Source organism: Microtus oregoni, unplaced genomic scaffold (genome assembly GCF_018167655.1).
Source record: "Microtus oregoni isolate MIOR12 unplaced genomic scaffold, Mior012 000017F_ref0000208, whole genome shotgun sequence".
In the NCBI taxonomy this organism is placed as follows: Eukaryota; Metazoa; Chordata; class Mammalia; order Rodentia; family Cricetidae; genus Microtus; species Microtus oregoni.
The window spans coordinates 6,546,544-6,560,061 of record NW_024543076.1 but is presented as its reverse complement, the minus strand read 5'-3'; the positions used below and the strand labels follow the sequence as shown (position 1 = coordinate 6,560,061).

The 13,518-nt window shown below is 47.6% G+C and overlaps 2 protein-coding genes across 4 annotated transcripts in view; one reads left to right on the top strand and one right to left on the bottom strand.

Annotated features, from left to right (window-relative positions):
- The window catches only part of Ube2r2 (ubiquitin conjugating enzyme E2 R2), a 74,438-nt gene extending 70,516 nt beyond the window's left edge, over nt 1-3,922 (top strand). Inside the window, exons 4-5 of the mRNA XM_041667527.1 lie at nt 1,390-1,524; nt 2,910-3,922. Of these exons, the coding sequence (XP_041523461.1) occupies nt 1,390-1,524; nt 2,910-3,129 (355 nt within the window). The 3' untranslated portion in view covers nt 3,130-3,922. The remainder of the gene's footprint in view (nt 1-1,389; nt 1,525-2,909) is intronic.
- A 2,227-nt stretch (nt 3,923-6,149) lies between these two features.
- The window catches only part of Ubap2 (ubiquitin associated protein 2), a 72,020-nt gene continuing 64,651 nt past the window's right edge, over nt 6,150-13,518 (bottom strand). For all 3 annotated transcript variants that reach the window (XM_041667323.1, XM_041667324.1, XM_041667325.1), the window contains 12 exons: nt 12,913-13,090; nt 12,091-12,160; nt 10,785-10,935; nt 10,601-10,692; nt 10,129-10,176; nt 8,417-8,495; nt 8,091-8,293; nt 7,712-7,811; nt 7,519-7,626; nt 7,362-7,429; nt 7,092-7,283; nt 6,150-7,004 (listed from right to left, as the gene is read on the bottom strand). In XM_041667323.1, the coding sequence (XP_041523257.1) occupies nt 6,909-7,004; nt 7,092-7,283; nt 7,362-7,429; nt 7,519-7,626; nt 7,712-7,811; nt 8,091-8,293; nt 8,417-8,495; nt 10,129-10,176; nt 10,601-10,692; nt 10,785-10,935; nt 12,091-12,160; nt 12,913-13,090 (1,385 nt within the window). In that variant the 3' untranslated portion in view covers nt 6,150-6,908. The remainder of the gene's footprint in view (nt 7,005-7,091; nt 7,284-7,361; nt 7,430-7,518; nt 7,627-7,711; nt 7,812-8,090; nt 8,294-8,416; nt 8,496-10,128; nt 10,177-10,600; nt 10,693-10,784; nt 10,936-12,090; nt 12,161-12,912; nt 13,091-13,518) is intronic.

The following is a 13,518-nucleotide window of genomic DNA, read 5'->3' as shown; positions in this document are numbered from 1 at the left end:
TTGAGCTGGGTTTCTTAGGTTTGGTCTTTTCACAGTGTCCCATATTTCCTAAATGTTTTATGTCAAGAATTTTTTTAGATTTAACATTCACTTTTACTAATGTATCTATTTCTTCTATGCTGTCTTCAATGCCTGAGAGTCTCATCTCTTGTATTCTGCTGGTGAAGCTGGCCTCTGTAGTTCCTCTTTACTTACCTAAAGTTTTCCTTCCAGAATTCCTCCAGTTTGTATTTTCTCTATTGCTTCTATTTCCACTTTCAGGTCTTGGACAGTTTTGTCTCCTACAACTTTTGGTCTTTTTGGCCTTCTTTTATTTCCTTCAACCTTTTGTTAGTCTCTTCCTTGATTTCTTTAGTTTATTAATTTCCTCCCTGAAGCCCTCGGTCACCTACATAAAGTTGGCTTTAAGGATGTTTTCATGTGCTCCAGCTGTGTTGGAATAGTCGGGCTTGCTGTGGTAAGATAGCTGGACCTGGCTGTTACTGTGCTGTTACACTGGCCTCCAGGCTGTTGCATTTGTGGTGATACAGGTCTAAGTGCCTCCTCAAGAGTTTCCTCTCTGGTCTTCTGGCCTGTGGTTGAGCAGGGGGTCTTCACCTGAGTTGGGGGCTGTACTTCTGGTGACCATTCTCTTATTGAGCAGGGCACCTCTTGAGTTTGGGGCTGGAGTTCTGGTGGTCGTCTGCAAGGCCTGTGATCCAGGAGGGAGTCTCTGCTTGTATTGGGGGCTGGGTCAAGGTGATGAGAAGTGGGGGTGTTGGGGATAGATTGGGGGCACTGAGAGTTGGGTAGGTACACTTGCAGGCGGCCCACCTGGAGTTCTAGCAGCCGGGGTAAATGACTTCTGGTGGTAATCCTAATAAGATATTTATATATATTAATGCTAATAGCATTCTCCCTGCGTGTTCACCTGCAGGGCAGAAGAGAGCATCAGATCTCATTACAGATGGCAGTGAGCCATGTGTTGTTGGGAATTGAACTCAGGACCTCTGGAAGAGCAGCTAGTGCTGCTAACCTCTGAGCTATCACTCCAACCCCTAAAAAAATTTTTTTTAAACCATATTTACTGTGTATGTATGTATGTATGTATGTTATGTATGGCATCTAAGCAGAAGTATGAGAACAACTTGGGATAGTTATTCGCTTCCTGTCGTGTTCATCCTGGCTACCACAGTCGAGTCTCCAGGCTTGGTGGCAGCACCTTTACCGGCTGGGCCATCTCAGCAGCTCCCAGAACAAAACTGTGTCATCACTTTTCATAAGTCTTCAGATATAACCTCTCATTTGTATTAGATATTTTAAGGGTGAAAAACTTTAAACTTGACTGTAATTTCTTTGAAAACTACTTTGTGAACAGGGTTTTCACAGTGGCTTTTCTTTGCTTTCCAGGACTATCCTGTTAAGTGTAATCTCACTGCTTAATGAGCCCAACACCTTTTCTCCAGCCAACGTGGATGCTTCAGTGATGTTCAGGAAATGGAGGGACAGTAAAGGAAAAGACAAGGAGTACGCTGAGATCATCAGGTGAGTCAGAGCGTAGCATTCTGGACCTCACTGCTCACGTGCAAACTTCAATATCCTGTTATTTTAAAACAATTCTCAGCTTATGGAGTAGGAATCTAAGAGAACCCAGAACAGAAACAAAAAACAAAACCTCATTAGAAAGCAGGCCCGGGAGACACACGGGATGGGACGGATGTATTTTAAAGCAGGCTAGCCTTGAACGCAGAGATCAGAGATGCCTCTGAGTACTGGGTTACAGTGTACATCACTGTGCCCTGCTTGTTTTTCATAGTCAGCCACTGAGGTGAATTATTTATGTCAAGAATCAAGGGGCTGGAGAGATGGCTCAGAGGTTAAGAGCACTGACTGTTCTTCCAGATGACCTGAGTTCAATTCCCAGCAACCACCACGGTGGCTCACAACCATTTCTATTGAAATCTGGTTCCCTTTTCTGGTATGCAGACAGAACACAAGTAGTGTAAGTGGTAAAGACCTATAGCAGCTACAGGAATATGTGCAAAGCCTGGGACAAACTAAAGCTTCAGGGAAGCAGTGTTCTTATGTTTTCAGTTTTTCCAGTCCTCCATCTTGACACGCCACCACTGGGTGATGGGAGACTGTGAAGAGCACTCCAGACCAACGAGACTCAGTGACATGGGGACCTAGCAGCCAAGGGGAGGAAACTGAGGAATCAGCTTTGTGCATTAAAGGCACCGCAGATATGCTGGGCTCTAGCTAAGAGCTGGCTGGATTGCTTGATACATGCCCTGGGTTTGATTCCCAACACCCTTCCCCCCATACACACACACACAAACAAGGCTGACTCTAAATTCAGAACGCACATAAAAAGCCAGTAGTAGCCGGGCAATGGTGGCGCACACCTTTAATCCCAGCACTCGGGAGGCAGAGGCAGGCGGATCTCTGTGAGTTCGGACCAGCCTGGTCTACAGAGCTAGTTCCAGGACAGACTCCAAAGCCACAGAGAAACCCTGTCTCGAAAAACAAACAAACAACAACAACAAAAAGCCAGTAGTAGCATCTGTAATCCCTGAGCCCTCAGCAGGAGATGGGAGGCAAAAACAGGATTACAGTGAAGAGATTTTTGTCTCAAACAAGGCTAAAATGTTAAACAAGGAGCCTCTATGATGGCACCTGCCTTAGTGTGCTGCAGGGTACCTGTCCTATCTGGAGTATTCAAAGTGAGTGATGAGAATATTTATTGATTATGGTCAGTTACAAGTTTCTTAAAAACAGAAGCTTAAACCAAGTAAGATGGGTTTTGGGCATAATCCCCACATAAGGAGACTTAAGGGCAAGGGGATTAGAGTTGAAGGCCAGTGTATGTTAGTGACATCCTCTCAAACAAAAGCAGACTCGCACAAACCATTGTGTCATTCTCTGTTCAGGAAACAGGTCTCGGCCACTAAGGCTGAAGCAGAAAAGGATGGAGTGAAGGTCCCCACAACCCTGGCAGAATACTGCATCAAAACTAAAGTGCCTTCCAATGACAACAGCTCAGATCTGCTGTATGACGACTTGTATGACGACGACATTGATGATGAAGACGAGGAGGAAGAGGACGCCGACTGTTATGATGATGATGATTCTGGGAACGAGGAGTCGTGACATGTTCCTTCAGTGCCCCTGTACTGCCCTGACGTCTCAGGCCAAAGGGAGGGGAGCAAGTGGGGATCTATGGCGGCCCCTCAGCAAAAACTTACTCATGGGGTGGGGAAACACACAGCTCCTGCTGACTCCCCGCGGATCTCAGTTTGCTCCTTTTTATGGACCTTTACTGGAGAGAAAGTACCCTCCACAGAATGTCTGAATTCTTGCATTCTTTACCCTTCCATCACTGTATTGATTCTTTTTAAAGGAAAAAAAAAAAAGCCACCACCCTTCAAACTCCCACCTCACTTCATCTCTGCAGAATGTTCACAGCAAAACACGTTTGTCTGTTTTTAGATTCTTGAAGAATTAGTCTGTTTAAGACATTATGTGTTTAAAGCTGGGAACGCACTGGGAGTCCACAAGTGCTGCATATATTGGGTAGCAAAAGAAAATGGGGGAAAAAAAAAAACACAAAACCAAAAAAAAAAAAACCACAAAACCCACAAAACAAACTTTAAAAAAAAAAAAAAGCCAATTTGCCAAGCAAGGTTTAGCTGCTCCTTTCCATTAGTGCGTGTGCATTTGTTCAGCCCGTGGTGGTGAATTTTGTTTCTTTCCCTTCCTAAGGCTGGGATGCAGTGGGCATCAGGGACTTACTCTTGCTAATCCTGATGAAGTGTGCTGCTTCTGCCTCTATGACATCACCCCAACATGGAGGCTACAGCTACTCTGAGAGAAATCAGATTTTGTTTTTTTGGAATTGATTGGGATCTAAAGCCTGAAATAAATATTCATACTTTACATAGAACTGAGCACTTGGTTGCTATTTATTTTAAAGATAGGGTATCTTTTTTTCTGAGTGGGGTGAGTGGGGGGGACGTGAAAGGCAGTGTGTGTGAAGTTTTAGTTATGAAAACAGAATTGAAAATTGTACCAGTCTTGATTGATGCTGCTGAGGGGGAAGTTCAAAAGCCGCTGTTGGGGGAGGAAACATCTCAGATACTCAAATGAGGGTTATTTTTTAATTAACCATTTTTAATTATTCAGTATTAATCCTAGGTGCATGTGCTAAGATTTTGGTTTTCATCGAGCTGCTCCTCCTGATAGTGACACGTGTGTGACCTTGATCTGGACGGCACTTTGGGCCAGAGTGCAAGCAGGAATTGTTCCTGGAGCTTCCCTAGGCTCAGTTTGGGCAGGGCTGCAGTTGCTGCAGCTGTTTCCCAGATCTCAATCACGTCTTGCTTCAATCAAGAGTGAACTCCTTTAGCCTTCACCATCCAGGGACTTCAGATTTGAAGTAAAATTTTTGTTCCTGTTTCAGCAAACTGCTATAATATAAAACTAGTTTTCAGAAGGATAGGATGCTACAATCCTTGTGTACCAGCTCAGATAGGAACTGGGGAGGATGGATCCTCCACTGTCGGTAGGCGCCCCTTCCTTTCTGATCTCAGGGTTTTCATTCACTCTTTGAACTGAATGCTATTTCCCAGTTCTTTGACCTCTAAAGTTGGGTCTGTTCTTCAATGAGAATGTTTAGTCCAGAAATGTTTCAATAGTAAAGACTTAAAATTCCTCTCAATACTCCCGGATAGCCTGCAACCCTGGATCCATACGTAGTGCTGTTCTTCTTTCCCCTTACACCCAGCCCACTGAAGCTAAAGCATCTCACTCCCAGGCATGGTAAACCTTGGCATCATGGGAGGCTCCCTGTTGGCCTCTATGGAGCCAGAGAGGCAAGTGGAGGTGGGCCTCTCAGCTTCTGTTGACAGTACTGTTAAGGCTAGGTTTGCATTTGATGTGAAAAGAACAGCTTTTTAGTCTAATCAAGGCCGCACTGGGGCTGAGTGGAGAAAGTATATAGTGACATGATTCTGTTGTTGCTTCTCTTTTACTATTCCAGAATCCTATCAGCCACGCTCTACTTTTGTAGGCCCTTCTTCCCCCTCTCCTGGCCATTATTTGCTGGGTTCCATCTTGTCCACTGGAAGGGAAATGTATAGCTCTCTTGAAAAATCACCCTGATGCACAAGGTTTACATTTGCAACTAAAAAGATTCAGATGCAATTTTCAATTAAACCAGCGGACACAACCAATTTTAGTAGTTTCGTTAGCTAAAATTGATGGTTTTTTTTTTTTCAGTTTAACTTACAAGTTTACCCGATGCATTTTGTGTTGACTTCTCCTTAATGGTTTGTTTTTTTCTGCCCATCTGTCTCCTAATAAAAAATGTGAAATAAAATATACCTGTATTGCTACTTCCCCATGGGTCATCCCTCCCCACCCCCACCTGGACAATAGCCAGGTCTCACTTGGGCTCCAGGGACTTTTTAGAGACCACCTTTAGTCAATAACCTCCTTTAGTCCCCTCATTCATGGGGCAGAGGAACAAAGATTGCTGCAGGAGACTACACAGGGGGTAGAATCTCTCAGTTGGCCAGAATCATGAGTCAACAGCTACAGGGGTCTGATGGCTGACTACTGCTCCTGACTAAAGCAGATGTCTGCCATTGTGAACCCCAAATCCTCCAAACTTCAAATAGTCTCATCTAAGTAGATAATGGCTCACTTCAAACTCGCTAATCCCCAACTCTGCCTGGCTCTGGGATTACACCCTTTGCTCCCTTTCCCCCAAAACCTGTCCTCAGAGCATTTTGAATGAAGTGTGCTCCTCTTACGTAGCCTAGTCTGAAACAGTGCTGTGGAGTTGGAGCTGACACTTGAGATAATGCCATCCCAACCTGACTCCGTAGGTAGACCTATCCCACTGTCAGCGGAAGCAAGGGGCAGGCACAGGCAGTTATGGGCCTGGAATAATAATAGTAATAATTGGCTTCCTTTCAGGTTACCAGTCACTACCCTGGCACTTCTGCTCTCCGGACCATTATACAGATGGCCAGAAAAGGCATATTAGCTTTTCTGAGCACCGCCTAGGCCTACAGAGAAAGGTCAAAAGACAATTCAAGTGGCTGTCCTTGTGAGGTCCAGTGACTCCCAAACCATCCTTAGTCACAGTACACAGAGAACCAGCTTGCTCTCAGAACTTTATTAGGTGGAGTTTGGATGAGAGAAAACCCTGAAACAGTTGCCCGCCTGGTTTAGGACAACTGGTATGGAGCAGCCTTTGTTTGGTACGGGCTTTCACTGAGATGGAAGCGGACTGATTTATTTTCATGGGAGCTGACTGGCTGAACATCTTGAGACCCAGTTCAGATTCTGTTTTAAATGGTTGGTCAAAGGCAAGCCCCTAGGGTAGGGCCAAACCAGAAGGCCTTGCTGTGACAGGCAGATGGGTTTTTGCTGGACAGGGGTCATCTCTGCTATTCCCAGATTAAGATCTGTTGGAATGGGGACCATGACAAAAATCAGTTTCTCAAAAACAGTATGAATTACAGAGGGTAGAAACAATGGTTCACAGCGAGCGAGATAAAGAAAAGTCGTGATTCTTCATTGGTACCTGACCCCAGTCCCCAAACCAGCAGTCCTTCAAATAGCCCACTGAGCCGGGAGCCACGTGGGAGGCCAGAAGGAAGAAGGGGTGGGGCTTGCTTGGCTACAGTGAGGGTGTCCACATGGGGAGAGCACACACCCCAACTCCTCCGGGCTTATATCACATTTACAAACACATACATAAATACATCACATACAACAGTGGGTCTGGGAGGCAGGCTTCCCATAGAGGCTCAGCTGACACATTTAGGTCTCAAGAATTCTAGGAAAGGGCACCGTGCTCCCAGAAATGTGCTCCATGTGTTCTCTCCTGCCCAAGAGCCCACCCTCGTTTTTTTCAGGGTCTAGTTTGTCCAGTATGGAGAGCTGCCATAGGTGGGTTTGGAGGCTTGAGACTTGGGCTGCAGGGAGCTGGGCTGGCTGCGCTGACCAGAGCCACTCTGAGGAGGAAGAGGAGAAAAGGCTATAAAGGCGGGCACCGAACCCCAGGCCCATGGTAGGGAGGCTGCCTCCATTACTGCGCTCACCGGGGTATCCTGTGCTAGGTGGTGGTGCAGCAGCTGGGAGTGGGGCTGCTGGTGGGCCGGCATGACATGCAGGAACGGTGCGGGTGCATAACCAGCTGCTGCTCCAGGGGCCAGCGGCCCGGCAGAGCCCAAGGCAGAGGGCAGGCTGAAAGGTGGGGGTGTCCCTGCGTGAAATCCCTGCTTGTCAAAGTTCTATGGGACAGAGATGACAATGAGAAGCTCAGGTTAAACTGTTCTCTCATCTACCTGCTCGTCTTTGTAGGCCCTCACCTGTGTCTTGTTGTAGACAGAACCAGTCATATCCGGTAGACCAGTGGTGCCTGAAGATACTGATACTCCTAGGAGGAAAGACAGTTAAGTGCTCCTGCCTGCCTCAGAGAGGAGACAAGTATTGCAGGCCCTAGCCCTGGAGAGGAAGTGACACTACCTTTGCCAGGCCCAGATCCAGCTGACTTGTTTGGTGCCTGTGATGATCCACCATAGCCACTCTTGGTGTAGTCTCCTGCCGCTGTCCCCTGGGTCAAATCATCATAACCTAGCATGGCAGGGTACAAAAGGCATGTGTGGGCTAAGCAAATCTGTCCAACCCTGTGCCCCTCAGTACGGAGTTATGCCCTTACCTGTGCTGTAAGTGTGCTGCCCATAGCCACTGGCCTGCTGAAAAGGGGTAGGGGGAGTGCTGAGGGTCACACCGTGCTGCTTTGCTGAGGTCGGTGGGACCTGGTGGGACAGGACAGGCAGGTGAGGGTGGAGTGTAAGAATAAGGCAAAGAGATCAGGCAGATCTCTGAGCCTCCGGCAAAACTAAATCACAGCCAAGAGAACCAGCCTTTTCCTAAGAGCAATCCATGATGGATAAAAGCAGCCGGGAAACAGAATCTGACCTGAGCAGTAATCCTCAAGGCCAAACTGTAAGGCATTGGGGCTCGTGGCCACACTCGCTCACTGCTGACAGATGCCTCGAGGACCCACAGCCCCGGGACGATCTGAAAATACTCACAAACATAGTGGGTCCATACTGGAAGGCACTGGGCACGCCTGTGTAGTAGGGGAGGCCGGTATAGCTGTACCCAGGTGGCAGAGCAGGATTCAAAAAGGGCTGCTGTGCCGTGTGGTGGGTCTGAGATTGACTCTGCTGTGCCTGAGCTGGTGTTGGAGGTGCAGGAGATGCAGAGTCTCCTCGGCCAAACTTTGTGACGTCACCTAGAAGAACAGCAGGCTAAGCTGTTAGGTCTGACTGACAGCTCAAGCACCTCAGCCCTTCTGGTCTCCTATGGCTACGAGCCAGCCCATCGCCTCCCTCTCTTGCTCACGGAGCCAACTAACCTGAGTATGGATTATTAGCTAAACTTCCATCTCGGCTGGCAAGGGGTGTGGGTGCTGCAAAAGGAATTCCATAGTAATCCTAGAAAAAAACCAAGGAGACTCACTGAGCAGATGGCCTCACCCCACCCTCAGAGCAGATCCGGCTGACAGAACACAGGCACTCTGGTGATGCCTCTCCGAGTGCCTATGACAGGAACCTTGGTGCAAACAGCTCCAAGTCCCTGCTTCAACACCTGTTTTCTCACCACGTGGAGATTTGGTAAACGCTACAGAGCAAACCAATTTTACTGGCCTTAGCTGAGTGAGTGACTCTAAATGAAGAGCCACCGACAAGGCAGAAGAGGCAAAGCCTGGGAGGCTTACAAGGGACGGAGCAGTGCTAGGTGGGTACAGGACCCTGTGTCTAGGCCCCGCCTATCCCAGTCTCTCCCAATTCATTTGCACCAGCAACAACGACACTGCAGAGCAAGCTTGAGAGCGGCAGCTGCAAAGGCTAAGAAGGTTGTGCTCTTGGGTGAAGAAGTCCTGCCGTGGCCCTTATCAGCCAGGGTTCTGGGCTGTGTATTCCTCCCTCAGCTGGGAATGGCACTCAAATCCTCTGGGCTCTAGTCTAGTAAACCCCAGGGAAATCATGGACTTCTCAGATAGAATCCCAAAGAGGCCCAGGAAACAGCAAACAGCTTGCAGAAGCCCAAATGAAGACTGGTGGGGAGGGTGCCCAGAAGAGAAATCCAAAGGAAGGTGAAAATATGATCCAAGGGAAAACTTAAAGCTGTTTGCCCTATGGGTGCACTGGAGATGTCCTCTAAGATACAACCTTTTAAAAGAAAAAGGAAGGGCTAGAGAGAGGGCTCCAAGGTTAAGAGAATTGGCTGCTCTTCCAGCAACCCACTTAGCTGTTCACAACTGTAACCAGTTCCAGGGATCTGAAGCCCTCTTTTACCCTATGGGCACCAGGTACACATCTGGTACACTACACAACATGGGAAGTTGGGGGTAGCGGAGAAGGAGCAGACAGCCCCACGCTTGGGTAGAAGTCTCTTCCTCTGAGGAACACGGAAGACCACATTCTATGCCCGCCACTGACTGCCTTAGCTTACCACTGTGACTTCCCACAAGGCGCATTATTTTATCTCTAGACTCAGAGTCAGAACAGACAGCCCTGGTTGGAAGTGCACCAGCACCAGGGCCAGCAGGATAAAGCCAGGTGACACCGATAAAGTGAGCCAATCCTGCCCCCATTCCACACAGGGAGAAAAGCAATGCTGCCTCTGAGGAAGACAACACTAAAACCCAAGGGCAACTCTCAGATCACGAATTATATATTTGCTTGCTTGTTCTGAGACAGGATCTCAACACACAGCCTATGTTGGTCTTGAACTCAAACTTAGTCAGTCTCTCTGGGATTACAGGAACAAACTTCCACGTTCAGATGTTCTTTGTTTTCTTAAAGGAAACGAAAAAGAAGTAAGAGTAGGAAAACAGGACTAGATTTGGTACAGGGCACGGCTTACATGTGTTCTTGGTCTAAAGTCTCTCAGATTCCCCAGGATGACCACTCCTCAAAAGAAATGGTCAAACCAAACGTAGGACCACACACAGCTTCTCAAAGGTGGTGTGGAGGAATCCCATAGCTGAGGAGTCAAGCGAGGAAAGGAGGAGAGCCCTGAGACTCTGAGCTATCCAGGTCCACTACGTCATTTCGTACTCACCATTGGCAGCCGGGACTGCAGCATTTGGAGCTCATCATATCCGTAGATCTGCAGGAGAATTAGCAGATCAGGGACCACACCAAAGCCACCTCAGGTACCAAAACAGATACACTCAAGAATGGGACCGGGAGCCGGGCGGTGGTGGCGCACGCCTTTAATCCCAGCACTCGGGAGGCAGAGGCAGGCGGATCTCTGTGAGCTCGAGACCAGCCTGGTCTACAGAGCTAGTTCCAGGACAGGCTCCAAAGCCACAGAGAAACCCTGTCTCGAAAAACCAAAAAAAAAAAAAAAAGAATGGGACCAGGGTCAGGTACTATAGGAAAAGATCTCATCTACATAAAGTCTAGGAGGAAGACACATCAGGTATTGGGTGGACAGAGACAGGGAGAGATGAGCTGCCTCAGGTAGCCCATTTATCGTGTCCTGCAAGGAACCAGCCCCTAAGCCAACCAGAGTTCCACTATGTGCTCACCGGGTAAGCAGGGAGCAGTCCTCCAGGGCCCACGAGGTACTGATTGTGTAGCAGAGGAGGCACCCCTTGAGGCAGGTTTGGGGGTGCTTTGCCTAAAAAGAGGAAAAATCAAACAACAGATTTCCTACCCCCTTCAACATGAGGCCTGGAAGTTCACTGGTGGAGGGGTACGTAAGGGACATACCTGAGGTCACCAAGGCTGTAGCCCTGGTACTGTTGCTGGGCACGCTCACAGTAGTTCCAGGCAGGACAACTCCCGTCGATGGGGCACTTGGGGCAGAGGTTGCAGCTGTGGAGAAGGTGGCTGAGGATGGGGTGCTCTCCACACTGGCATGCTGTCGAGACAAAAGTCAAGATGTGTGATTTGATAGCAAGAAAGGAGGAGTTGGGACAGGCAGGAGTCCAAACAGATCTATGACCCAATAGGCAGTGGGCAATGACAGTACTTGGCGACTATAAATTGAGGGAGAATCACTCTGTCTCAGGGTCAATGTAGCCAGATTCAGTCAGCAGGACTGAACACAAAGACTATTAAACTGGTCTGGAGGCTGGTCCAGCGTGGTCCACAAAGTGAGTTCCAGACCAGTCTGAGACTGTTAACCCCAGTGGCTAAGAGAACATGCAGCTCTTCTAGAAGACAGGAGTCTCTGCTCCTACCCCAGTGTTACAAAACAGCAAATAGGGGTTACGTATAGTCTCATGGAAAGGGCAGCACTCCAAGGATGGGGAGCACCCAAAAGACAATCAATCCACAATGATTTTGGAGACAGAGAAGAGATGTCACTTTATTTTAAGGTGCTGGAGAGATGGCTCAAGGTCAGCATGTACAGTTCTGTTCCAAGCACCCATATCATATCAGAAGGCTCACAGCCTACTGTCACACCAACTTTAGGGGGGTTCAATACCCTTTTCCAGCTCTATGTTTACACACCCGCAGCCACACACAGACAACACCAACAGATGCACACATAAATAAAAAGAAGGGAGCTATAGAGATCGTTCAGTGGTTAAAAGCACTGGCTACTCTCGCAGAGGACCTAGATTTGGTCCCTAGCACACACCTGGTGCCTCACAATCATCTCTAATCTCTGTGGTAGCAGGCACACAAAAGGTGCACATACATAAATGTCAGAAACACTCACAGGTATTCCTTCGCAGAAACCTCCACTCTGAAATGCTCCTGGCCTGGATTTCGTGACCTTCTAAAACATCTTTCCTCAAACTATCTGTCTCTAAGCAAGCAAAGATGGTATGAAGGTCGGTCAAACCGGACATCTAATCACTACCACTAGCAAAGTCCCAAATGGCACCAACAATGCAGTGCAATTTAGTTTACATCCTTTAGGCAGACAGTGAGAGACTTGCAGACAGGAATAAGAAACTGAGATGGTGAACCATGAGACTCTGGGTTATCTCAGACCAAAATGAACCAATTTTCCCACTACACACGGGAGGTCTTGGTATACTGTGCAGGAGGGGTACACACTTACAGTGTGTGGTGTGCTTGTGGGACGTGCTGCGTGTGCAGAAGACAAGCTGTTCTGGTGGCTGGAGAGGGAACTAGAAAATAAAATAAAGCACAGGTCCAAACAACACGTTTTTTTTTTTTTCACAGAAGCAAGACCTACCTGGTTTAGCTATAATCAAGGGCAATCCTATCCCTGAGATTGCCTGGCTGGGAATCAGACTTCATGCCCTTAGACTTCTGTGGCAAGTACTCCTACTGGTCAAAAGTGACTTACATGGCTTCAATAAATTATAACCTATTTTGGCTATAAAAAGAGTAAAACCAGGATTGTTTACCTGGAGAGTTCGTAAGACTGAGTCAAGAGAGGTTCTATGTGTTGCCCACACCTAAAAGTCCAGCTTAAATTCCAGTCAGATACAGAGTTGAAACAACTCACGTTTGCTCTCAACTAAATGGATCAAATAACTCTACCCAGAAGATATGGTAACAAGCTAATTTCTTTTCCTGTATCCTATTCCAATAATTTATCTCTGGAATCAGGACAAATTTAAATCAGATACATGTCATTCTTATTCCGTATTAAAGTGGCATGGGTCAAGAACTCGGGACAAGCAAGTCATTAAGTATCTGCATGTGGTTCTACCGCTTCTCAGGAGACCTCGGACAGAGACACCAGAAGCAGTTAGGGTTTTCATATCAGGTGATGCTGGGCCACGACAGGTCAAAGTCTAAGCCAGTATTTTACAACACTCCACCAGAGGTGACAAATAAGCTTTGTTAATGGCATCAGCTTGATAGGAACCCCATAAGTCTCCATCCCCTTTCTTTTCTGTCACCCACGTACCTGGTAAGTTGAGAAAGAGGGCTGCTGGACAGGTCCCCAGACTGGGACAAGGCGGGCAAAGTGGCAGTGTGTTGGGATGAGGGCAGAAGTACAGTGCAGGAGGTGGTGCTGGGTAAGGAGCCCACAGATGGGAGGGCTGCAGGGTCTGTCGCTTTTGGCTCTAAAATGGATGAAGTACCTGCAAGAAACGTATCTTTAGCCGCAGAAGCAACCCTTAGTACTGGAGACACAGTTGATATCTGGTCACATTTAGATATGATATACAACATGCTACATTTCTTAGCATATCACCTAGGCATGTCACCAGACAGCTCTACTGCTTCACACAGGTGTGACAGGTGTGGACAGAGAACAGAAAAGGACACCCAATCCTAAGCTGTCTTGATGGGGACATATTTCTCCCATTTTCAGAAACCTGACATGCACCCAGAGAAGAAAAGATGGACCAACATGGATGTGTGTGTGCAATGGACAAACTTCCCACAGAAAGCATGGCCCAAGGGAGAAGAGCAAGAACTCCCCAGAGCACCTCCACCCACATGAAACCAGTGAAGGTACAGGCTGCAAGGGGAAATGTGCAGGAAGAACTCACACCAACGTCTACTT